Source organism: Camponotus vicinus, unplaced genomic scaffold (assembly GCF_025532165.1).
Source record: "Camponotus vicinus isolate PSW18456_S1 unplaced genomic scaffold, iyCamVici1.0 SCAF_8, whole genome shotgun sequence".
Taxonomy (NCBI): Eukaryota; Metazoa; Arthropoda; class Insecta; order Hymenoptera; family Formicidae; genus Camponotus; species Camponotus vicinus.
Genome location: NW_028141980.1, coordinates 1,071,361 through 1,097,102, shown reverse-complemented (window position 1 = coordinate 1,097,102; position 25,742 = coordinate 1,071,361). Strand labels below are relative to the sequence as shown.

The window sequence follows — 25,742 nt, the reverse complement described above, 5'->3', positions numbered from 1 at the left end:
GGCGGGTCCCTGAGGTACCTCTTCACGAGGTGCCTCAGGGAGGAGGTCTTCCCCTCCCTCTGGAAGGAGGCGAGATTAGTCCTCCTCCCGAAGGGAGGGAGGAACCACGATGACCCATCGGCTTACCGACCTCTCTGTCTGTTGGACGAGGTCGGTAAGCTGATGGAGCGCGTGCTAGTGGGGCGTCTCAATGAGCACCTGCAGCGAGTGGCAGGGCTCAATGAGGGCCAATTTGGGTTCCGGACGGGCCGGTCGACGATCGACGCAATCGACTGTCTGCGGGCCCACTCGAAACAGATAGTCCAGCGCGGGGGGGTGGCGTTGGCTGTATCCTTGGACATAGCCAACGCGTTCAACACCCTCCCGTGGGACAAGATAGGAGAGGGGCTGCAGTCGCACGGGGTCCCGGATTACCTGACCAGGGTAATCCGGGACTATTTCAAGGAGAGGTGCATCTCCTACCGCGATGCCGGGGGGGTGCGCAGACGGAGGCCCATCGTGTGCGGTGTCCCGCAGGGGTCCGTCTTGGGCCCGTTGCTGTGGGACATCGCGTACGATGACGTACTGGGAAGGATACTTCCCCCCGGCTGCCAAGTCATTTGCTATGCAGATGACACGCTGGTGGTAGTCGGAGGGAAGAACTGGAGGGACGCGGTTACGCTTGGCAGCATCGCGGTGGCCGGGATAGTCCGCGGCATAAAGGCGCTGGGCCTGGAGGTGGCCCCCCAGAAAACGGAGGCCGTCTTCTTCCATGACGGCTCCCGGGGGGCCCCCCTCAGGCTCATATTTAGGGTGGACGGACATGACGTCCAGGTGGGGACCCGGATGAAATATCTGGGTCTCCATCTGGATGGCATGTGGACATTTGAGGAGCATTTTGCCCAGTTGGCCCCCAAGATAGGTGGGGTGGCGGCCTCACTGGCGAGGCTGCTACCCAACCTGGGGGGACCGGACGACCGGGTCCGCAGGTTGTATGTGGGCACGGTCGGATCGGTGGCCCTCTACGGGGCCCTGATTTGGGCGGATGCGGCCTCGGGGTCCAGAAGGATCAGGAACATGTTACGGGGGACACACCGCCCCATTGTATTGAGGGCCGCGCGCGCATACCGCACTGTCGCGTATGCGGCGGCGGCAATCCTGGCGGGTTCCCCCCCTGGAGCTCTTGGCGCGTGGCCAGTTGGCCGCATATTGGGGGGTAAGGGAGCTCCGTGGGGGGGGGAACCATCGTGGGACCGGGGACCAGGAGGGCCATTGGCCGTCAAGCGGTGGAATTGGTCCTCGCGGACTGGCAGCGGCAATTAGCCGGGCCGGCCCACGAGGGCCAAAGAGTAGTGGGGGCCATTCTCCCTGTTTTCAGGGAGTGGCTGGGGAGGACCTGGGGGCGCATCACCTTCCGGGTGGCGCAGGTGGTGACCGGGCATGGTTGCTTCGGTTACTACCTGTGCCGCATCGGGAGGGAGGCGACCCCCGGGTGTCATCACTGCAGGGGAGACCGGGACACGGCGCAGCACACCCTCGAGGCCTGTCCGGCCTGGGAGGTGCAGCGCCGTTCCTTGGCCGCGGTGGTGGGGGAAGATCTGTCCCTCCGCGCCGTGATGCGGGCCATGGTGCGAGGGGGAGGAGCAATGGAGGGCGATGGCCTCCTTTTGCGAGGAGGTCATGAGGACCAAGGAGGAGGCGGAGAGGGTCCGTCGACGGATGCCGCTCCCAGAAGCGCAGGATGTCACGGCCCGGAAGATGCGGCGAGGGAGAAGGCGACCCGTGCCTGGGCCCCAGGCCCCAGCGCGGGACTGATTGAGTGGGGGGGGGGGCTATTGGGGGCCCGCTCTCCCCTCACTGCAGGCTAAGTGGACAGATGGGGGGCTAGAGGGAGGTTCCGGGGCTGGCAGGGCCTGATGGCTTACCTGGTGCTCCCCCCTCCCTCCCCCCATCCGGCATAAAAAGAGGCCCCGTTCAGGGGCCGCGGCGAGGGGGGCCCCGGTGTGGAGCGGGGAGATCTCCCACCGGGACAGAACCCCATTGGACGGAGCCGGGAGGCGGACGGGTGTCCTCCCTCCCGGCTACAACGAGGGATTGCGGTGGGGGAGTCGCGGAAGAATGCCTGTGGCGTACCCGTGGCTCCCCCGTGACACCGCGGTGGAGGACACCCGCAGGGGTTTTAGCCGGTAGGAATCCGGCATAACCCTCTCTCCCTCCCCGGGGAGGGGGGGTATCCAGGAGGATTTTCCCTGCGTATCAAAAAAAAATGTATGTGTTCGCATGTGTGTCTGTATGTGTATAGCGACCAGCTGATCGCAGCAGGCGCCCCGCGTAAGCACCCGCGTCTGACGGTGAATCGCGCCACCCTTGCCTGCCTCTTGTATTCGACTCGTCATACGTTAACTACTTCCTTTAATAATTCAAAAACTACGCTTCAAATTAAATTTTGGTAAAGGAAAAATTGTCTTAGAATGATGTCAGGAATACGTCATTTTATAGACGGATCGTTTTTCGGGATCGCCCTGTATAATGTAATATATATATACAGGGTGTTTTATTTTAATCCGACCAGTCGAATATCTCGAAAACCAAGCCCGGGAGAGAAAAATATTTCAGACAAAAGTTGTTTGGTTTCGAGGGGGCCATAAGATGGTGACAATGATTTAACCTTGAACAGTCATTTGAAGGTCACATAAAGGTCACCTTAAATTTTTTAAATGGAATACCCTATATATTTTTGCACATTCTTGTAGCTTATCTCGAGAGCTTTCCAAAACACTATCATTAAGTACCTTTTCGTTAAGTACTTTTTGAGTTATGAGGCTTGAAATAATTTCTTAATTCTACATAAACCGTAAAATATCTAGTAAAATATTCATTTTTCGATTATCTTACCTTAATACTTTTACGTACAAAATAATGAGAGGAATTAATTGGTGTAAAGAAAACACATAGTTGTTTTGAAGAAAAAATATGTAATTTGCAATTAACAATTCCATATTTTTTCTTAAAAACAACTATCTGTTTTCTTTACACCAATTGATTCCTCTCATTATTTTGTACGTAAAAGTATTAAGGTAAGATAATCGAAAAATGAATATTTTACAAGATATTTTACGGTTTATGTAAAATTAAGAAATTATTTCAACCCTCATAACTCAAAAAGTACTTAACGAAAAGGTACTTAATGATAGTGTTTTGGAAAGCTCTCGAGATAAGCTACAAGAGTGTGCAAAAATATATAGGGTGTTCCATTTAGAAAAATTGAAGTGACCTTCACGTGACCTTCAAATGACTCTTCAAGGTCAAACCAATGATACCATCTTATGGCCCCCTCGAAACCAAACAACTTTTGTCTGAAATATTTTTCTCTCCCGGGCTTGGTTTTCGAGATATTCGACTGGTCGGATTAAAATGAAACACCCTGTATATATATATATATATATATATATATATATATATATATATACACATACATATATACATACATATATATATATATATATATATATATGTATGTATATATGTATGTATGTATATATAATATTATTAAAATAAGAAAATAATAAAAAAAAACATTCTTACTTGCTTGTCCTTTAATTGTAATGGTACATGTGAACCATTTACTGTCTGGATATTTTTTGGCTTTTACAATTTCATGAAATTGTTGACATTTTTTAGTCGTGTATGGTGGTGGTAAGAAAGGAGTTTTTAATGCCTTTTCTTCTGCATCATAATATATCCAATTACTTGGAACACAATCAACAGATTTTCCGTTTTTATCACTTTTATCATTCGAATCACTAATAAACTCAATTATTGTATAATTTTTCATTTTAAAAAATGAAAATGTCAATTACGTTGACGCGTGAGGTTACGTATTACTTGATTAAATAACCAAAAGTAACCAAGTAACTAAGTAATGCTTAATAAAAAAAAATAGTGATGTCAGAAACTAGAAAATGAATGCGACTTACTCGAAAATCAGTCAGACGCACATCAGTTTCTTGCAGTAAATATATTTACAGCGTTACTATATAAATATTTTAAAAAATTGAAAAAAATGAAGCGTGTAGTAGCAACAAGAGAATGAAAAAGAAAATACAAACGTATAAAAGCAGCTGTGAAAAAAGATATGCATATCTTATACAGTACATGTAAGCATATTTTTACATTTAACTTTTAATTTGTAACATTTATATGAAAAGATCAATCAGAGATAAAAAAATAAAATCAGAGATAAAAAAAATAAAATAAAATAAAACAGAAATTCTACGGTTAAGTAAGGTTAAATAATTCTACGGTATAGTAAGTGTTTGTTTGTAATATTTATATTGAAAATTACTTTGAATAAAATTAAAAATTAAAAAACATTTAATAAACAAAATAGTTGCATTAACAATTAATAATTTTTTCTATATGTTACCATACTAAACTATAATTAAAATATTTCTGCACATTATAATTCATTATGATATTTCTTCCTTTTCTAGTACAAAGCAAACATTCAAAATGTAATGGAAAGCAATACGGTATAAAGAATATAGAAAAAGGAGGACTAAATAGAGAACAGGTTAGTCATCAATTATTAATATACAATGAGGATTGCAATATTATCTCTCAGCCTCAAGAAATTTATGAACGCAATTATGTTCCAGACAACAGTATTAATTTAAATGAAGAACTTGACAAAATAGATATTTCTGATTTGAACATTGACATAAATTATCTGCATGTACAACAAAAGGACGAAAATGAATATCATAAAGTGGAAAAAGTAAAAAATAATGAAGACTATAAAGTTAAAGATATTAACGATATACGTAAGTGGGCTGTAAAATGTAACATAAATCAAAATAATTTAGAAGAACTTTTAAATATTTTACGTCGTAATAGTTATCCTAATTTGCCCAAATGTGCAAAGACGTTTTTATTTACTAATGAAGCGTCTTACAACATACGAATAATGAATGGAATAGATGGTACAGCCGGTGAATTTGTTTATTTCGGATTAGAGAAATGGCTTCGTGAATATTTTCTTTCTGACTTTCATTCTTCATCAGATATTTTCGTACAATTTAATGTTGATGGAATGACATTGTATAATTCTAGTTCTAAACAATTTTGGCCTATTCTGTGCAAAGTAATTAGTAAATCCAATATGTACAGTCCATTCTTCATAGCAATTTATAGTGGCAATAGCAAGCCTGCAAGTAGTCATGATTTTTTTAAAGAATTCATACAAGAAATTAATGTATTAATGTCAGAAGAATTAATAATTAATGAAAAAAAATTTAAATTAAAAATTCACAGTTTTATCTGTGATACACCAGCACGAAAATTTGTGAAATCTATTATAGGCCATAATGGATACGGTGCTTGTGAACGATGCGAAATATATGGTATTACTGTTTCTGGAAAAAAAAAGAATTCTAAAAAGTATATGGTATATCCACGCGATAAATATTGTAAGAAAAGAACAGATGTATCATTTCGTAACCAACGTCAATCATGTCATCATACAGGACAGTCACCATTACTAAACGTTGATCCACCAATAGACATAATAAAATTCTTTCCGCTTGAATACATGCATTTGGCTTGCTTAGGAATCATGAAAAAATTATATTTGGATACTTGGTACTTTGGTCACACAGATACAAAATTCAAACCATCTTATCGTCGTGTAATAGATGAAAGAATTGACTGTATAAAACAATGGACACCATGTGAATTCCAACGCAAGCCTCGTAAACCAATTGCACAATTAAAAGCATCCGAATTAAGATTTATTTTGTTATATATTGGCCCCGTCTTATTCAAGAAAATTCTCAATAATCAGATATATAAACATTATTGTTTATTACATGCTGCTTTCAGAATACTGTGCAGCTCACATTTTCTTCATTTATTTATTAATGAAACTCGAAAATATTTAGATAGCTTTTTTGACATAATGCCACTTATTTATGATAATACGTCTCTCAGCATTAATGTACATAATTTAATTCATATTGTTGATGATGTTGAATATTTTAATTGCACACTAGATATATCAGCCTTTCCTTATGAAAATATGTTAAGTAAAATAAGAAAACTGATCCGAACAGGTAATCAGCCTTTACCACAAGTGTGCCGACGTCTTTATGAAAGTAATAAAATTCAAAAACCATGTCCAACTTTTACACAAACTTCAATTTTAAAACAGAAAAATGATTGTAATGATAAACCTATTATACTTAAAATATATTATAAAGGATTTACATTAAGTACCAGAAAACCTAATAATATTGTATCATTAAAAAATGATTTTATAGTACAAATAACTGACATTCTGTGTGATTCGTTACAAAATGATTTTTACACAATTCAAGGATACGTTTGGAAAAAAATGAAATGTATGTACACATATCCATTGTTATCAAATAATTTACAAGAATGGAAATTAGCATCAAATGTATCTTCTACTATAATTTCTTGCAATTTGAATGACATTTATGGTAAAATTGTTATAATTCCACTACTTCATAAAGAAGGTGACAAAGAAAGCATAGAATTTTATGCTTCAGCATTATTACATGCCGAAGAATATTAATTATAAAGATACAGATAAATACATTCGTATTATTTAGAAAAGAAAAAAACACCTACAAAAACAGATAAAATACAGGTATATTACAAACAAAATGTTGTCTGTAAAAGATATCACAACAATAACCAAAATGTCTATGTATCTAATATTTTCTTAACTCTTTGAATTTCATATTTAATATTTAATATTAAATATTTAATTCAAAGAGATAAGAAATATTAATTAATTAATTTTTTATTTAATATTTTTGTTACACGTCAAAAAACGCGATCATATAATGTCGGTAGGCAGCAAAATATTAATTTTATTACATATTTATTACATATTTATATTTTTTATATTATATAGATCGCAAGGGACAAGGATGAGGTCGTTATTCAAGAGTACGTTGTGCTAATAAAGATATGCAGTACGCGGAATAAGAAGACAGTTTAAATATAATAAAATATAAAAATATTAAATATAACTATTATAACTATTATATAACTATTATGTAGAATAATGTGTTTAAATATTATACAGGGTTTAGCAAAAGTGTGGAAACCCCTTAATATTTCGAAAAATACGCATTTAAAAAAAAATGTTTCATACAAAAGTTATAGGGTTTTATGTGGCGCATTACACAGCAACATTATTATGACCTTGAATAGCGTCGTCAAGGTTATGTGAAGGTCACCTCCAACTTTTTAAATGGGACACCCTATATGCTTTTGCATATTCTTGTAGCTTATCTCGAGAGCTTTCCAAAACACTATAATTAAGTTAGTTTTCATTAAGTACTTTCCGAGTTATGAGGCTTCAAATCATTTCTTAATTTTACATAAACCATAAAATATCTAGTAAAATATTCATTTTTCGATTATCTTACCTTAATACTTTTATGTACAAAATAATGAGAGGAATCAATTGGTGTAAAGAAAAAACATAGTTGTTTTTAAGAAAAAATATGTAAATTGCAATTAACAATTCCATATAAAAATGAAAGCACGTGGCGGATATAGCTGAAACTTTAACTGCAGTCTAGTGAGAGATGGCGCTTACTAAAAGCAAACCTTTTTCGGTACTACTAGCGCCATTTCCTGGATTTTCTAAGGACTTAATGAACGACCCTCGTAGCTAAAAAATGATTGAATTTCTACTCGGGTTACATTATAAATTTTTAATTTTGTAATAAAATAAATATAAATATATATATAAATGTTATATACATATATTTTTAATCTTTATATATTTTTAATCTTCTATATATATTTTTAATCTTGATTTTAATTATATCATATACCTTTTAAATATATTTTGATATATTTTATCTTTAAAGGCTGTAATAAATTTTAATTAAAAATGAAGAACATTATATATTATTTAAAAATAACTTATATTCAACTGTAAGTTTATACACAAATTACACTTATGTACATTGTACATAACATCAACCAATCACAAACGTGACTGCTGTCCACCAACGTTACGCATGCGTGAGAATTTAGTATATAAATTTCGTGGACATGTATTTGACGCAAGTTAGCGGTCTAGTATATAGTATAGATGTCTGTGTGAAAGACACGAAAACGTTTCACGACGTACAAACAAACAATATAGTGACGTGTACGTATTACAATCGTTCGGTAACAAGTATCGTAACGGGTGTAGTGCACATGTACATATCACCTCGGTGATATTCGCACAAAAGAACGAGTATATTGAATACTCACACATCGAAAGAGACAGAGAGTCTCACATACACGAGAATACGGCGTGGCGGTGGACGACGCGCAGTCGAGACATAACCTCAAAGACGAGAATTAGGCATTGGCGTGGGACGGCACGCACATTCAAGGCATAACCTCAACAACACGAGAATCGACGCGGCATTGGACGGCGCGTAAACACACGGCACATAACCTCGACGATACGTAACGAGATAACGGCAAATATTAGGTAAGTGAGTCGCTCATCTTCTCCTTCGCTCATCCTCTCATCCTTCTCTTATCCAAATAAATAAAGAAAAATGGAACCTAAGCAGTGTTGAGAATGAAACGCAGTCAAGTGAAAGTGCAACTTACTCGTATTCAGACATTTTTCAGTACAACAGCTGAGCCAACAGTAGCTGAAGCACGAGTACGATTAGAGAAATTACAAGAATTATGGGATAAATTTGAAGAACTTCAGGGTTCTCTCGAGAGCACGAAAACTTAACCGAGGAGAAGGAGTTGCTCAAAGCAACAGCGAGGCTGAACGTGCAGTGTTTGAAGCAATGTACGAGGGTAGGCTGAAAAGTAATGCACACATGCTTGTAGAACACGAACAAAAAGAAATAGCAAGATCGGGCAAAAAGCACATTAAAGTACAATTCTTAAGCTTCAAAATCATATATTTATTTTTCAACATAGTCACCGTTAAGACTAACACATTTCTCCCAACGTGTAACAAGTTTTTTCATTCCGTCACTGAAAAATTCTTCCGACTTCTCTCGAATCCAGGACTTGATTGCTGCTTTCACCTCATCGTCCGAGGTGTATTGATTACCCTTGAGGTCTCTCTTAAGTAGAGGAAAAAAATAAAAATCGCAAGGCGCAAGATCGGGAGAGTAAGGAGGGTGTGTAATCGGTTCAAACTTCAGGTTTCGCAGAGCCTTTTCAGTTGCGCGCGAGGTGTGTGGACGAGCGTTGTCATGTTGCAAGATTATTGGCGCCAGGCTGCCTCTAACACGACAAACTCGACGTCGGAGGTGTTTTAGAGTCTCTATGTACTGAGAAGAATTTACCGTTGCGCCTCGTTCCAGATAATCGGTCACATAAACTCGGCGAGCATCCCAAAACACAGTCAAAAGAAGTTTTTTTGCGGACGGTTGTGTTTTGAACTTTTTCACCTGAGGAGAAGACGGATGTCGATATTCAGCGCTGTCTTTTCTCTTCCGGGTCGTAATGATGGACCCATGACTCGTCCCCCGTCACAATATTCAAAAGAAAGTCGTCTCCTTCGTCACGGTAGCGCTGCAAAAGTTGCTCGCAGCATTCCAATCGACGCTGTTTGTTCTCGTCTGTGAGACGGCGTGGTACCCATCGTGCACAGATTTTACGGTATCCCAATTGTTCAATAATGAAGCCGACACGTTCCTTGGATATTCCAATTTGGTTTGCGATACACTTTTGAGTGATTCGCCGGTCATTTTGAATCAAATCGTCGACGAGTTTGCGATGTTTATCGTCTGTGGCAGTGATCGGACGTCCGCTGCGTGTTTCATCAACAATTATGGCTTTTCCAGGCTCGCAACCACGAAATTTTATTACCCATCGATTCACAGTAGACCTATCAACAGCATCGTCACCATAAACAGCCTTTAAACGACGATAAATCTCAGTAGAAGTCACTTTTTCAGCAGTTAAAAATTCGATAACAGCACGCTGTTTAACTCGCGTTGACATAGCACTAGAACACATCTCCATACTTCCGCTGCTCAAAATACACTGGATGAACGCAAGTCATTCAAACTGCGCATGCGTATAGAGGGGGAATGTTACTTCCACATGTCACCTGGCGCGCTTCTAAAGGTCATTTCGTTCGCGTTCTACAAGCATGTGTGCATTACTTTTCAGCCTACCCTCGTACTACGACGTGGCGGCGAAGGCTCACGGTATAATAGACAGAGCCAATAGGGCACGAAAACACCGAACATTAGAATTGAATCAAGGTAACAATCGTCAGGACGAAAGAAATTATGTAAGAAGAGCCAAGCCCAAGCTGCCGGAAATAAAACTCCCTGAATTTCGCAGAGAATACACAAAATGGATGTTTTTCAAGAATAGTTTCGAATCGACAATTCATAACGATGAGAATCTCTCGCCGGTGCAAAAGCATCAATACCTGGTGGGGGTGCTTCAAGGTGAAGCTCGACAAGTAATTCAAGGTTTTAAAATTTCAAATGAAAACTATGAGAGTGCATGGAAACTGCTCAAGGACACTTATGACAATGAGATGATCATAATCGAGACACATCTCGACGAATTGTTACAATTTCCGAATATCACGAAAGAAAATAAAGCTGAATCAATCCGACAATTTATTTGGCATATTCAGACACACTTCAAATCGCTCGAAGCGTTGCAACAGCCCGTATTTGAATGGGAGACAATCATAATACATCTGGCAAAGAAAAAACTCGATTTCACGGAGCAGCGCGATGGCAGAACATTGTTAAAGGTAAGACACCTCACAATATGCCACGACTGGACGAATTTATCAAGTTTTTAACGAAACGTTGTCACATGCTCAGAATCTTGAACAACTCAAAGGAAAAGCCTACAGTGCAAAAGCCTCAGCAGCAGAAGAGGATCGAGAAGAAGGTTTCTCTTGCTTCGACATCATCGAGTTGTAAGATTTGCAACGGAGATCATCCAGCATATAAATGCGAGTTGCTCAAAACGGCAACATCGGAAAGATTTAAATTGGTTCGAGAAAAGCAACTCTGCGTAAATTGTCTCAACCCAGGGCATTATGCAAAAAATTGCAAGGCATCCTCGTGTAAAAAATGTCAAGGCAAGCACAACACTATGCTACACAGAGAAACGGAAACATCGTCGCGAGAGAACGAAAAAACGGATATGTCAGTAGTGACAATTTGCTCAGAGAATTTATCCACGAAAGCCATACCGATGACAAAGGTTTCGAGAGATGAGGAGACCTCGGTAGAAGTATACTACGCTCAAAAACCAGCGTCCCGTGTGGTACTGTCAACAGCTCGAGTCTATGTACAAGATGAAGATGGCAACCAGCAGATTTGCAGGGCATTGCTTGATCCTGGATCGCAATCAAATTTAATCACGGAAAAAATGATACGAAAACTTAAGTTGTCATATCGATCAGAAGATCGAGATATCTGCGGTGTCAGTCAGTCGAGAACAAGAATACGAAAAGTCGCGCAAGTAAGGCTTGCGTCAATGCACAATGATTTCGCGATAATACTCGAGTGTCTCGTCTTACCATCGATAACAGAAGATTTACCGCAAAGAAGGATCGAAATGAAAAGCATTACGTTACCGAAGTATATTTCGCTGGCAGACCCTATTTTCCAGGAACCGGGATCGATTAATCTATTGATTGGCGCAGAATTATATTGGAAAATACTTCTAGGCGCACTGCGAAATCGCATAAACGGGCAACCTGCGCTGCAAAATACAAAGTTTGGCTGGATAGTAGGAGGTTCCCTAAACGACGATGAAGCTAATTCTTCGTCGTCATGTCTGCTCGTGTCGAATCAAACGTTGAGCGAACAAGTCGAGCGGTTTTGGAAGCAAGAAACGGTTCCCGAAGCCTGTCAATTCACGAAAGAAGACGTTGAATGCGAGACGAAGTTTATCGAAACTACAGAACGAGACGAGACAGGAAGATTTATTGTTCGTCTACCAGTACGCATGAGCGTGAAATTAGGCGATTCGAAAGATTCGGCATATCGACGATTTATTGCGCTAGAATGACGATTGAGTAAAGATCCAACGTTAAGGGCAAGCTACGTGGATTTCATGCAAGACTACGAGCAGCAAGGACATATGTCGGCGGTGACGGATGAAAACGCACTCGAATCGGAGTCATATTATTTGCCGCATCAAGCTGTAGTGCGACCTGATAGTGTGACAACTAAGCTCCGAGTTGTATTCGACGCATCAGCCAAAACGAGTACGGGGAATTCGCTAAACGATAAATTATTGGCAGGCCCAAATCTACAGAAGGAATTATTAAACATTATACTCCGTTTTAAGACGCACGAATACGTTTTAACTGTAGATGTGGCGGCTATGTTCAGGCAGATTCTCGTGGACAAGCGAGATCGAGTGTTACAGCGAATACACTGGAGAAAAGATTCGAGTCAACCGGTACAAGTTTTTGAGCTGAACACGGTAACATATGGAACAGCATACGCTCCATATTTAGCGATGCGTTGTCTTCAACAGTTGGCGAGGGAGCACCTTGTCGATTTGCCAGAAGCAGCGCATGCCATTAAGGACGATTGTTATATGGATGATATTTTAACAGGATCGAGAAAACTCGAAGATGCGATTAAGTTGCAAAAGAATATCTCTCAGATTTTCATGAACGGACAATTTCCTCTTCGTATCACCTTTGAAGACAATCTCATTACCCAGATTAGAACTTGAAGCCGCGCTTTTACTTTCGCGATTATACACAATAGCGCGAAATTCGTATGGTTCAAGAATCGATGAAGTTACTCTCTGGAGTGACAGCACGATAGTTCTCGGTTGGATAAAAAGTCCGCCCAGTTCACTAAAGACGTTTGTAGCGAATCGCGTTTCAAAAATTCAAAATATGACGGAGAATATCGCCTGGCATCATGTGTCTTCTAAGGAAAATCCTGCTGACTTAATCACGAGGGGAGTCAGCGTGGACACGCTATTGAATAACGGCCTCTGGTGGAACGGTCCCCACTGGTTAAAGTCCGATTATTGTCGACCAGAACAGGAAGAAGAGCCGGAAATGAATCTACCGGAAATGAAATCAACAGCGATTACAATGAAGATAACGGAGGATTACGATATATTAATGAGGTATTCCTCTTTCGACAAGCTCAAGCGGGTGATTGCGTATTGCATGTGATTCAAAAATAACGCTCTCAAGAAGAAAAATGGCGGTCCGTTGACGGTCGAAGAATGCGATGAGGCTGAAAAGGCAATAGTAAAATTGGTACAACGAGAAACATTTCGTCAAGAGATTCAAGATTTGAAGGAGCAACGAGAAATCTCTCGCAAAAGTCAATTAAGAGGATTAGATTCCTTCCTGGATACAGACGGTCTGATTCGAGTAGGAGGGAGACTGCGAAATTTAAATCTACCCTGGACACAAAAACATCAAATAATTTTACCGGCCAAACATTTTGTAACCGGTTTGATTATACGCAGTGAGCATGTCAGACATCATCATTGCCCACCGGAGCAACTTCTCAGCGTAGTCCGGAATTGTTATTGGTCAGTATGTGGTAGACGAGAAGTACGAAAGGTTGTTAAACGCTGTCTGGCTTGTTTTCGATTTAGGCCAACAGTACAGGAAGCAAAGATGGGAGATTTGCCCAAACAACGAATAAGCGGATTTATTAGACCGTTTACTTGCACCGGAATCAACTACGCGGGACCTCTACAAATACGAGAAAGTCGACGTCGTGGACGTATTCATGTTTCGAAGGGATACGTAGCCGTGTTTACGTGTCTTAGCACAAAGGCCGTTCACTTAGAACTCGTGTCGGATTTAACTACGGAAGCATTTTTAGCAGCCATGAGTCGTTTTACTGCCCGACGAGGTATATGCTCTCAGATATTTTCCGATAATAGCACGAACTTTGTTGGGGCTTCGCATGAATTGAAAGAGATATACCGCTTTCTTGAGAAGGAAACTCGTCAAATAGAGACAAATCTCGCTCAACAGCGTATCGTATGGAATTTTATTCCTCCTCGTGCCCCTCATTTTGGGGATATATGGGAGGCGGCGGTAAAGATAACTAAAAGACATCTTTATACGGTGACGCAGGGTAGACTGATGACATTTGAAGAATACGCTTCACTGCTAACGGAAATCGAAGCGATTTTAAATTCGCGACCTCTCACATCTCTATCCAATGATCCTAACGATTTTGATGCATTAACTCCAGCCCACTTCCTTATTGGCGGCTCACTGACCCTACCTGTCGAGAATAATTATCTGGAAACTCCAGATAATCGATTGTCACGTTGGCAACATATATATAAGTTACGCCAACGATTTTGGAAACGTTAGCAGGCGGAGTATCTGCAAGAACTTCAAAGACGCAATAAGTGGACAACCTGTAGCAAAAATATCGAGTTGAACGCCTTGGTTCTGCTCAAAGACGATAACGTACCTCCTCTTCAGTGGGTACTAGGCAGAGTGTCCGATTTACATCCAGGACTGGACGGAGTCGTACGTGTGGTCACGACGATCATATAGTTAGCAGACAAATTTGATATTCCCTATTATCTATTAAATCAATCGCTTGGGAATCGTTTGGGCACATTTAAGAATAGATTCTCATAGTTTAGGAAATAATAATTTATTTGTAATTAATTAAAATTAATTGAGCGTATAGTTAGCAGACATAAATATTAAAAAAAAAAAATTTTTTTTAATTAACGTGAAATTATTTGGGAAACATGTCTGTAATGTTTTTAATGTTTGGGAAATAATTATTTCATCTGAAAATCAAGTTTAAAGTATGCTTACTGGACATCGGTTAGACAAATTTTTTATTTTTTATTTTTTATTGTTATTTCTTATTTTTTATTATTGCAATCGTTTGGGAATTATTTGGGCAAGTTTAGGAATGTTTTCATAGTTTAAAAATTAATAGTTTATTTATAATTAGAGAAAATAAATTGAAGGCGTATAGTTAGCAGACGTAACTTTTAAAAAATCTTTTTTTTTTATTTTAATCGATATGAAATCAGTTAGGAAACGCGTCAATAAATGTTTTCAACGTATCCGGATAGAAATTAAGGCTTAAGGGTCCGTTCACATGGACTAATATTTTCCGCGTAACGCGTATCGCGTAACCAATCAGCCTTAATTCCGCGTAACATTTCCTATTCGATAGCCAATCTATATTGCATTCTTTCTTTGTGTGGACTCAATTTTATTATAACAATTTGATTTTGGAGCATCGTTCTTTCCGGCTATTTTATGTCCTGCTACATTACTTCTCTCTGTCCACTTTGAAAAGTGTTAGTAAAAGTGATCAAGATGTGGAATAAAATAAATTGGATATTTCCCATACAGCACAGAATATTGTAGTAATATTGCGACAATATTGCAATGTTGCTGCAATATTACAACAATATTAATAATATTGTTGCAATATTCTGTGCTGTATGGGTTTAATTCTGAATGTTTGTATGGTCTGATTTCTCATTACATACATTCATCGAAAGATATCTGGAATGGTTAGTATAAAACATTCCATTTTCTGTTTTTTCTTTAATTTAACATTTTTCGTTGTCGTGTTATTCTAGTTGTATATTGTTTTCCAGCCTTTAGATCATGTAAAACAACGTTGGAGCATTCTAATAGCATAAAGATTCTGTAGCACGAGGAATTGTATTTCAATCTATGCACTTATGAAGATTTGGTTATCACGTTTCTAATAAAGTATTGTGGAATTACCTAGACAAATTCGGCTAGAAAATATTGGTTTTTTTTGTATGTGGCATACACATGTCGAAAACAATTAGTTGTCATTAAGCAATGATGGGCTGGTAAGTAAATTGTATATAAAAAGTTTGAATTTACTATATTTAAATTGCACAATACTGTAAATATATAGTGACTAATGCTAAAACAGCTTATAAATTCTCATGCACAATTAATTATTTTTTGAACTTATAATGATAAAGAACTTATTTGAACTGAATTTATTAAACTATTTGATTTTGCAGCATCATGTTCTTTCCGGATACTTTATGTCCTGCTACGTTACTTCTGTCTATTTTGAAAAGTGCCAGTAAAAATGGTCAAGATGTGGAATAAAATAAGTTGGACGTTTCAGTTCTGATATCTCTAAATGTCTGTATGAACTGGGCAATTTCTCAATACTACCATCCATGCATCGAAAGATACATTTAGAGCGGTTGGTATAAAACATATTTGTATTTTGTTTTTTTTTTATTTAACACTGCATTGTCAGGTTATTTTACTCGTATATTATTTTTCAGTCTTTAAATAATATAAAGAATCGTTGGTGTAAAGACTGTATCATGGGGAACTATACTTATTTCAATCTGTACACTTATGAAGATTTGGTTATCACGTTTCTAAGAAAAGTATTGTGGAATTACCTAGACAAATTCGGCTAGAAAATATTGGTTTTTTTTGTATATGGCATACTGACGGCGAGAATAATTAATTAGTTGTCATTAAGCAATGATGGGCTAGTAAGTAAATTATATATAAAAAGTTTTAATCCATACTATATTTAAATCTGTACAATACTGTACAATACTAAATATATGGTGACTAATGCAAAAAGCAGCTTATAAACTCTCATGTACATTTAATTATTTTTTGAACTTATAATGATAAAAAACAATTATTCGAACTGATATTGTAACGATGCACCCCCGAATGCATCGTTTCCCGGCGAACACCGGCCGGAAGCTGCCGCCCGACGAACATCGGTCGGGCAATGGCAGAGGCGCAGTGCGCCCATTTTTTAGCGTTTAGAGAACAACCGGGCAGGGACTCTCAACTATTGAGAGACTACTGTCGGGAGCCGTTACCGGCGGCTGAGAACCCGCGTTCGGCACCCCGAACTCCCCCGGGCGGACCCGAACCGCTCCGATTTTTACCGCCGCTCGGTGGGGGTAATTACCGAATACGCCGGCGCGGGTAATTAGCCGAGTATAAAACGGGCTCTCGACGGCACAACCGGACAGATCCTTGCGATCCTCTCAAGCGCCTAGCTAGTCCGAAGGCAAGCAAAGCAGCTCAGAGAAATCCTTGCGAGAATAACAAGGCCAGAAGGTAGTGAGAACGCTGCCTCCGCCGATCGATATCGGCGCCTGTGAAATCGCCTCCGAACCAAGATCCTTATCAGGCATCGCGCCTTCACGAGGTGGAACGAGAGCCGCCTCCGACGCTCGCTAGCGTCGCGACGCCTTCCTAAAACCCGCAATCCATCCGGGAATTATCAAGAGACGGGCCGAATAGTACATAAGATTAAAGCCGAACAGCTGAGCGAACCGTGCGTAAAAACCGCGACAAAAACACGCCCGACGAGTCGCAAGAAAGCGATAACGCGCCGATACCAGGAAACGGGCGAGTGCATCGCGCCCGGAAATAATCGGTACATTTATACACACACACACACACTCGACACATCTGCACATATACATTTATACACGCGCATACACATTCACATCCACACAACGCATCTGTACATACACAATTATACACACACATATACACGCGCATACACAACACATTTGTACATTTACATTGGCAACAATAAAGACTTATTGCACACACATTTCCGCGTTACCGAATTATTGATTCCACCACCTGGATCCGACGGCTATCCATATCATTACGTTTCCGCGGTACACGAAAAACCGCTCGTTACAATATTATTTAAACTATTTGATTTTGCAGCGTCATGTTCTTTCCGGATACTTTATGTCCTGCTACGTTACTTCTGTCCATTTTGAAAAATGCCAGTAAAAGTGGTCAAGATGTGGAGTAAAATAAGTTGGACGTTTCAGTCCTGATATCTCTGAATGTCTGCATGAACTGGGCAATTTCTCAATACTACCATCCATGCATCGAAAGTATCATCTTTGAAGACATTTAGAGCGGTTGGTATAAAACGTATTTACATTTTTTCAGTTTTGTTTTCATATTTTTAATTGTTAGATTATTTTTATCGTTTATCATTCTTCACCTTTTAGATATCAAGGTTTTATTTATATTTCTAACATATTTCTTATCTATATAGAGAATATTTTATTTAACTTCAACATTTCTAAAGTATCTTCATTATTTTTAACAATATGAAAAAAGATGTAAGGAATAGATAGTTCAATGAAAGATATATCATGATAAAAAAATTTAATCAAGTTTATTTAGAGCTTTATAAAAACATAAAGTTTAGGTCTTTTTTTAAATAAATGCAGTTCTGTTTTTTGTAAATGAATATATCTGATTAAATTTTTGCTTCCATTAGCTATAACATTTTATTTTAAAAAATGTGAACTTTTCAGTCTTGAAAAATAATAAAGCATTGTTTGTATTAAGGCAATCTATAATGAAGAACGGTATTCTTGCCAGTTTGTGCATCTATGGAAGTTTGGTTTTCAAAAAGCATTGTGGAATTACTTAGAAAAAGATTAGCTGAAAAATTTTGGCTCTTCATATGACATACAGACGTCTGGGATAATTAGACAGTGGCTTTTATGCAATGGTGAGCTGGTAAGTAATTTATATATAAAAATGTTAGTCCCAATTATATTTAAACGCATATAATAATAGAAATATACAATATATATATATATATATATATATATATATGTATATATATATATATATATATATACATATATATACACACATAAAATTATAATTTTATTGTAGAAGAAAGAATTGACGTTAGGTTAGATTATTTAACATTATTAAAATTAAATAATAGATGCAAAAGTTACGCGCATTTTCAATTATCACGTCTCCAAACTTCGATTTTATTTTCTTTTTTCAATGAATTTTTTCAATGAATAGCTTTAATTGTAAGAGTTACCGACCCAAATTTTTAAAGTTTTACCGACACAACCCAGATCAGGTAATGAAACAATAAAAACAAAAGATTGTTAAGAAATGTGATTTCTTCTGTTCGTGTTCTTCGGAGTTCATTATTATTAGATCTCATTATTGAGTAAAAGTGTTTGAATTTTGAGTGTAAAAAGGACACATATTGTATTGAATATATATAAAAAACCTATTTCAAAAATAGTACCATTTCAATCTACAAAATTATTTTAATCTACAAAATAGTTATTTTAAACCGTAAAAAAACTAAGTTATTTTAGTTATACATTTTACTTACCTTACAAAAGTAATGATATCAATAAAATTGTGCTAAGTAAAAATAAAAATTTATAAAAATAAATCAAAAAACTGTATCAAAAAAGTTACAAAATACTATCAAATCCAAACAAAAAATAATATCGAAAAGTTGTGCTATTTGAAGATAAAAACAATAATATTTTAATAAAAAGTTAGACATCATGTGTTTAATTTTGTTAGCAAAAGGCGCGAGAATAAACCGAGAAGTGAGCGCGGCGCGAAAGAAAGAGAACGACAAGTCCCGATATATATATGTGTCTATGTACAGTCCTTTATTCTAATTCACAAATACAATTTTTAATATATTTACAGTTTCTTGACTAACGACGAAGAAAGATCGAAAAATTCAAGCTGAATTTTGAATCCGCAAGCAACGGAGAAAATCGATTTATTCCGCGAGCGACGGAAAGAACGTTTTTAATATTCGAGAGCTAAATGATCGCGTCGGAGACTTTTCGACAAAAGGCTCAGTGCTCCGTGATCGCGTCGATTTATACTCAAGCCCTTCTCGAAAGATCCCGATTTTTCGTGAACTCGACGGTTACCGAGACAATGTTTAAATTGAGCGATCTAACGGGTTATTTGTTGTTGTTGGATCTTTCGAGAAGGGCGAGCGCTGTTTTCGGATATTCGCTGACAAAGCGATATCTCGCTATCGGCTGCCAGGGGCGCCGAACGAACGGCCGGGCCCTCGACTCTCCTTTTTAGTCGAGGGCCATTGCGAGAGTTTTAATTAATTTTTTGATGTTTTTGAACATTCCGCCCGCCTCGCCGAAGGCGTTTGGCGAAATTAGGCTATTTGCGGCAGTGAATGCGCTGCACGCAATGGGAGAATTTATTTTACAGTAGGAAAAAATTTCAGAATAATATTCTATATCTAATTAAAAAATTCAGATCCGTTACTCGCGAGATCGGATCTATTACGGTTGAGGTCCGTAATCCTCGCTGCTGTTGACGGGTAGCACTACGAGTTTCACTACCGGTCGTACGAACTCGGAGGCTGCGGTGCGCACGGTGACGACGCGAACTTGGCCGTCCTCTCCGGGGTGGACTTTCGTGATTCGCGCGAGTGGCCATTTCGTTGGTGGTGTGAGTTCGTTCCGGAGAAGACATAGCCGACCGACCTGGAAGCCCGCCTCTTCGCGTAACCACTTAGGACGGTGAGTTATGGAGTGGAGGTACTCCTTCGACCAGCGCTCCCAAAAGTGATCCCGCATTTTTTGCAGGAGCTGCCAGCGGGATAAACGAGTCGCCGGTTGATGCAGCAAGGACGGCTCGGGTACGGCAGTCAGGGCGGCTCCCACCAGGAAGTGTCCGGGTGTCAACGCGGCGAGATCCTCAGGGTCGTCCGAGAGCGCCTGCAGTGGCCGCGAATTCAGGCACGCCTCGATTTGAGCGAGGAGGGTGCTCATCTCCTCGTATGTTAGAGTGGCGTCGCCAAGCACCCGTCGGAGATGATGTTTCAACGACTTGACGGCGGCCTCCCAGATACCACCGAAGTGCGGCGCGGAGGGAGGGTTGAACTTCCACTCGATTTTCTCGGAGGCGAGTCTGTCGATGACCCAGAGACTTTCGGGGGTGCCAGCGGTGAAGAGAGCCCTCAACTTCGAATCGGCTCCCACGAAGGTGGTTCCGCAGTCACTACGGAGACTGCGACAAATGCCGCGGCGAGAGACGAATCGTCTGAGGGCCGCAAGGAAGGCCTCGGCCGTATAGTCCGAGACCACTTCGAGGTGTACTGCCCTGGAAACAAGGCAGACGAAGACCGCTACGAAGGCCTTGTAAGAGCGATGTCCACGCCCCTTGGTGGTGCGAAGTTGAATCGGCCCGGCGTAGTCGACCCCGGTGTGAAGGAAGGGCCTCGCAGGTACCACGCGTTCTCGTGGAAGGTTGCCCATCAACTGCTGTGGGGTTGCCGCCCGCCATCGCACACAAATGAGGCATCGCGAGATAGCTCTTTTAACGATGGCTCGACCTCGTGGAATCCAGTATCGCTGGCGGATCAGAGACAATGTGAGCTGCGCTCCGCCGTGCAACGCTCGTCGATGACAGTCGTCCACGATTAGCCGGGTGAGGTGCGAATCCTTTGGCAGGAGGACGGGATGACGCTCGTCGTAGGCCAAGATGGAGTGCTTAAGCCGGCCGCCAACCCGCAAGAGGCCCTTAGGATCTAAAAAGGGACTAAAACGGACGAGTGAGTTTGATTTGCTGAGCGTAAGATCCTGACTTATTAATTTTAATTCGGCCTTGAATTTTTCAGATTGCACTCGCCGGATCCAGGAAACTCGAGCCTCCTCTATCTCATCAGCAGACAGAGTCGTTCCGGGGGAGCGCCGGCGAGTGACCGCTGCACAACCTGCCTTCACGTTCAGCCACCGTCGGCACCAGGCTGTTACGCGCAGGAGTCTCTGCAGGGAGGAGAAACGCAGCAACTCGGCGGCCTCGCTCGTTGATGCCTCTGTTGCTTCGACGTGGACTCGGATGCGCTTCTCAGGCAGGTCCTCCTCGATGTTATGGCTGATGGTAGTCGGCCACGCAGCGGTTTCTAACCTTAGCCAAGGTGGACCCTGCCACCACAGTGGGTGACTCAGCAGCGCACTGGGAGAGAGACCGCGGGAAGCGCAGTCGGCTGGGTTGTCCTGGCCAGAGACGTGATGCCACGTAGCCTCCGGGGTTGTCCTCTGGATCTCGGAGACGCGGTTCGCGACATAGGTTTGCCATCTGGTCGGGTGACCTCGAATCCAGCCCAGCGTGACGGTGGAGTCCGTCCACAGGTGAAGCGGTGCGGCTACGTCGAGGATCGCCATGGCGTGTTTGGCTAGGCGGCAGAGAAGGACGGCAGCGCATAACTCTAAGCGAAATAAGGAAATCTGTTTGAGCGGCGTGACCTTCGTTTTGACGGTGATCAAACTGACGGCCCATGAATCGTTTAATTTTGTCCTCAAGTACACGACGGCGGAATACGCGCGTTCAGAGGCGTCGGAGAAGCCATGGACCTCCAGGTGCGTGCAAGAAGGGTCCAGATTGATCCAGCGAGGTACTCGGATTTGCTCGAGTACCGGGATTTCCGCATGGAAGTCGACCCAGTTTGATGCGGAGACGTCGTCGAGCGGGGCATCCCACTCGAGTCCTTGAAGCCAAGTAGATTGGAAAGCGATCTTGGCACGGACCACGACCGGCGCCAGCCAGCCGAGGGGATCGAATAGTTGCGCCACCAAAGACAGCACGGATCTCTTAGTGACGGACTGCAAGGCAATGTGCCGGGTAGCGAAAGAGAAGTCGTCCGTAGCGGGATGCCACTGCAGTCCCAAGGTGGAGTGAGCCTCGTGTGGTCGCCAGTCACGGAGTTCGCGCTGCAACCGATGCTCCATCGGGATGGCGGAGAGGAGAGCCGAGTCGTTGGTCGACCACTTCCGGAGAGGAAAGCCGCCCGCCATGCAGATGTCGGACAGCTGTTTGCACATCTCCTTGGTCTCCGCGAACGTTGATGCTCCAGTCAGAATGTCGTCCATGTAGACGTCCCGTCGGAGTGCGGCCGTCCCCAGTGGATACCGCTCACTCTCGTCCTCGGCTAACTGCTTCAGGGTGCGCATCGCCAGAAACGGCGCACACGCGAGACCGTAAGTCACCGTGCTCAGCTGATACTCCGCTGGACTGTCTTGCTCGGAATAACGCCACAGAATTCTTTGCAGGTCCCTATCGTCCGGATGTACCAGGATCTGCCGGAACATCTTTTCTACGTCGGTGGCGAGGACGTATCGGTGTTGTCGCCAGCGGAGTAGCACGTCGGCGAGAGGAGGCAGCAAATTCGGACCCACCATAAGATGATCGTTTAGAGTTCTGCCCGAAGTAGCTGGCGTGGAGCCGTTGAAGACCACGCGCAGCTTCGTGGTGACGCTGGTCTTCCGCAGAACGCCGTGGTGAGGTAGGTAATTCACCGACTCATTTGATTTGGCGGCAGGAGCTATGGGTGACATGTGGCGCAAGTCCTCGTACTGCCGCATGAAGTCTGAATAGAGCGCGTGAAATGGAGGATCCCGAGTGAAGCGCCTCTCCATGCTGAAGAGAACTCGCAGAGCCGAAGAGCGCGTTGCTGAAAAGTCTGGCAGAGGAGAAACGACCGGCAGACGCACGACGTATCGGCCGTCGGCGGTTCGCGTATGAGTCCGGCGAAAGAAGTTCTCGCACTCCTGATCCACAGGCGAGAGAGCTACAGCGGCGTCAGAGAGCTCCTCCTGCTGCCAGAACTTCTGTACGAGAGCGCTTAGACTTTCCTCGGCCAGGCAGTGGTGTGCTAGCGTGCGACGCGGAGTGGCTGTTGCGCCGACGGCCCCAGATAAGATCCAGCCTAATGCCGTTTTTTGTGCCACAGGTTCCTGTGATTTGCCTCGCCGAAGTCCCTCCTGGAGGATGGTGGCGTAGACATCAGCTCCCAAAAGGATGTCCACGGGGTCCGCAGCTGAGAAGTCCGGATCGGCGAGCTCCAGTCCCTTGATGTGCGTCCACGCTTGACGGTCGGCCTTGATCCCGCCTTCATAAAGGGTGAGCCGGGGAAAGACCAAGGCGGTCACGTTTATTAAAGGCCCGTCGCATAGAGAGCGGATCTGGAGAGCGACCTGACCGCGCGCGAGGCCCGTCTGCTTGCCGCCGACTCCATACACCGCGACCGAGGTAGGAGATCGCACCAGACGAAGACGCTGGGCTAAAGCTTCGGAAACTAGTGAAGACTCCGAGCCCTGATCGACTAGGGCGCGCGCAGTGTGGACGCGGCCGAACCGGTCCATTACGCGAACGCGCGCGGTAGCAAGGAGCACCGACACCGTCGGCTCGGCCTTGCGTTGCGCTAAGTGCGACGTCTTAGCGACTTCGACCGACGGACACGCCTCGTGGAGAGTCGAGTGATGACGCGCGCGACACAACGAACACGTCTTCTGAGAAGCACACTCGCTTACCTTGTGCTTCCCGAGGCAGTTAAGACACAGATCGTTCGCCTCGACGTGACGCTTCCTCTCTTCCGCCGTCTTGTTCTGGTAGAGATCACAGAACATTATGTAGTGGTCCTGACTACACAAGGAGCAGCGACCTCGTTTGCTGTCCTGCTTTCGCGCGTGTAGAGTGCGGGTTTTCTGCGTTGTACTCGAACTCGACTTGGAAGAAGCGGCCTCGACCTTGACTGGCTGCAACGATTCCAAGGTGTGCAACCGACGATCCAAGAAGAGCTGCAGTTTATCATACGAAGGTGGATCGTTTGAGTCACTAATAAAATTCTCCCACTCGCGACGAGATCGAGGATCGAGAAGGTCGACAACCAGGTGCACAAAAAGGTCTTCGCCCTTCGTGATAGGGCGCCCAATGCTCTCCAGTGAGCCCACGGTGCTCTTTACGCTGTGGTAGAGTTTGCGCAGATCAATCACCGACTCGCTCTTCAGTTTTTGAAGTGACGTGAACTGGGAGATGTAACTGCGCACCAGGAGACGCTTGTTCTCATAGTAGGCAATGAGAGCATCCCACGCGCGCTCGAAGTTCTCACTTGTTGTAGGCAGGCTTCTGACCAATAATTCTGCCTCTCCCTTAAGGCACGCCTTCAGATAATGGAGCTTCTCAACTGGTGTTGTGAGGGTGTCCCTTCCGATTAGGGACTGAAAAAGGTCGCGGAAAGCTGGCCAATCCTCGTACTTCCCGGAGAAATGAGGCAGCTGGATCCGTGGAAGCGTAGTGCGAGGAGCCTGAGAGGACGGCTCTAGCGTCTTCGTAGCAGCTTCCTCGGTCTTGAGGCTACGCAGAAGGTCCAACAGCAAACCTTTATTACCGAGGTAGGCCTCCTCAGCCAGAGCAGGTATGTCGAGTTTTAAATACTCCGAATCTGCGATTTGGTCTAGGTGGTTTAGAAGCTCATCGTTGTGAGTGTCAAATTTGGTCCAGTACCTCTCCAAGGACTGCAGGCGCGCCTCCACGGCGCCCACAGTGATTCTGGCAGCGCCCAGCTTCATCAGGTTCTCGTGAGTGCGAGCGATTTTGCCGTAGAGATCCGTTGCGGCGGTAATTATTAACTCTGCCTTACGACTCATGATGGCTTGAATTTCAGGTGACTGATCTCCGAAGCACAGAGGAAGCACACCACTTTTCACTCACACGGCGTCGTATAAAAAACCGGTCACGAAGATCCGGCTCGAAGGACCAGCAAATGTTAGCAAAAGGCGCGAGAATAAACCGAGAAGTGAGCGCGGCGCGAAAGAAAGAGAACGACAAGTCCCGATATATATATGTGTCTATGTACAGTCCTTTATTCTAATTCACAAATACAATTTTTAATATATTTACAGTTTCTTGACTAACGACGAAGAAAGATCGAAAAATTCAAGCTGAATTTTGAATCCGCAAGCAACGGAGAAAATCGATTTATTCCGCGAGCGACGGAAAGAACGTTTTTAATATTCGAGAGCTAAATGATCGCGTCGGAGACTTTTCGACAAAAGGCTCAGTGCTCCGTGATCGCGTCGATTTATACTCAAGCCCTTCTCGAAAGATCCCGATTTTTCGTGAACTC

General features: G+C 42.6%; 5 protein-coding genes across 6 annotated transcripts; 4 read left to right on the top strand and 1 right to left on the bottom strand.

Moving 5' to 3' along the window:
* The first annotated feature begins 10,147 nt into the window (after positions 1-10,147).
* LOC145975938 (uncharacterized) lies at positions 10,148-12,045 on the top strand. Its single transcript, XM_083106706.1, has 2 exons — positions 10,148-10,771; positions 10,816-12,045. Exons 1-2 carry the CDS (start codon positions 10,148-10,150, stop codon positions 12,043-12,045), a joined length of 1,854 nt encoding a protein of 617 aa, XP_082962832.1.
* A 45-nt stretch (positions 12,046-12,090) lies between these two features.
* On the top strand, positions 12,091-12,723 carry LOC145975937 (uncharacterized). The gene has a single exon (XM_083106705.1). It carries the CDS (start codon positions 12,091-12,093, stop codon positions 12,721-12,723), a length of 633 nt encoding a protein of 210 aa, XP_082962831.1.
* A 169-nt stretch (positions 12,724-12,892) lies between these two features.
* LOC145975936 (uncharacterized) lies at positions 12,893-14,539 on the top strand. Its single transcript, XM_083106704.1, has 3 exons — positions 12,893-13,159; positions 13,202-14,260; positions 14,354-14,539. The coding sequence occupies exons 1-3, from the start codon at positions 12,893-12,895 to the stop codon at positions 14,537-14,539; spliced, it is 1,512 nt and encodes a 503-aa protein (XP_082962830.1).
* Positions 14,540-20,019: 5,480 nt separating this feature from the next.
* Positions 20,020-22,031, top strand: LOC145975791 (uncharacterized). Of its 2 annotated transcripts, XM_083106499.1 has the most exons (3): positions 20,020-20,355; positions 20,422-21,389; positions 21,456-22,031. In XM_083106499.1, exon 2 carries the CDS (start codon positions 20,650-20,652, stop codon positions 21,259-21,261), a length of 612 nt encoding a protein of 203 aa, XP_082962625.1. In that variant the 5' UTR covers positions 20,020-20,355; positions 20,422-20,649; the 3' UTR covers positions 21,262-21,389; positions 21,456-22,031. The 2 variants fall into 2 exon arrangements, with proteins under 2 accessions (XP_082962625.1, XP_082962624.1); XM_083106498.1 differs by having other exon boundaries at positions 20,020-21,389.
* Positions 21,359-25,263, bottom strand: LOC145975934 (uncharacterized). Its single transcript, XM_083106702.1, has 2 exons — positions 21,467-25,263; positions 21,359-21,365 (listed from the first exon to the last, which is right to left on the bottom strand). Exons 1-2 carry the CDS (start codon positions 25,261-25,263, stop codon positions 21,359-21,361), a joined length of 3,804 nt encoding a protein of 1,267 aa, XP_082962828.1.
* Between the last annotated feature and the right edge of the window lie 479 nt (positions 25,264-25,742).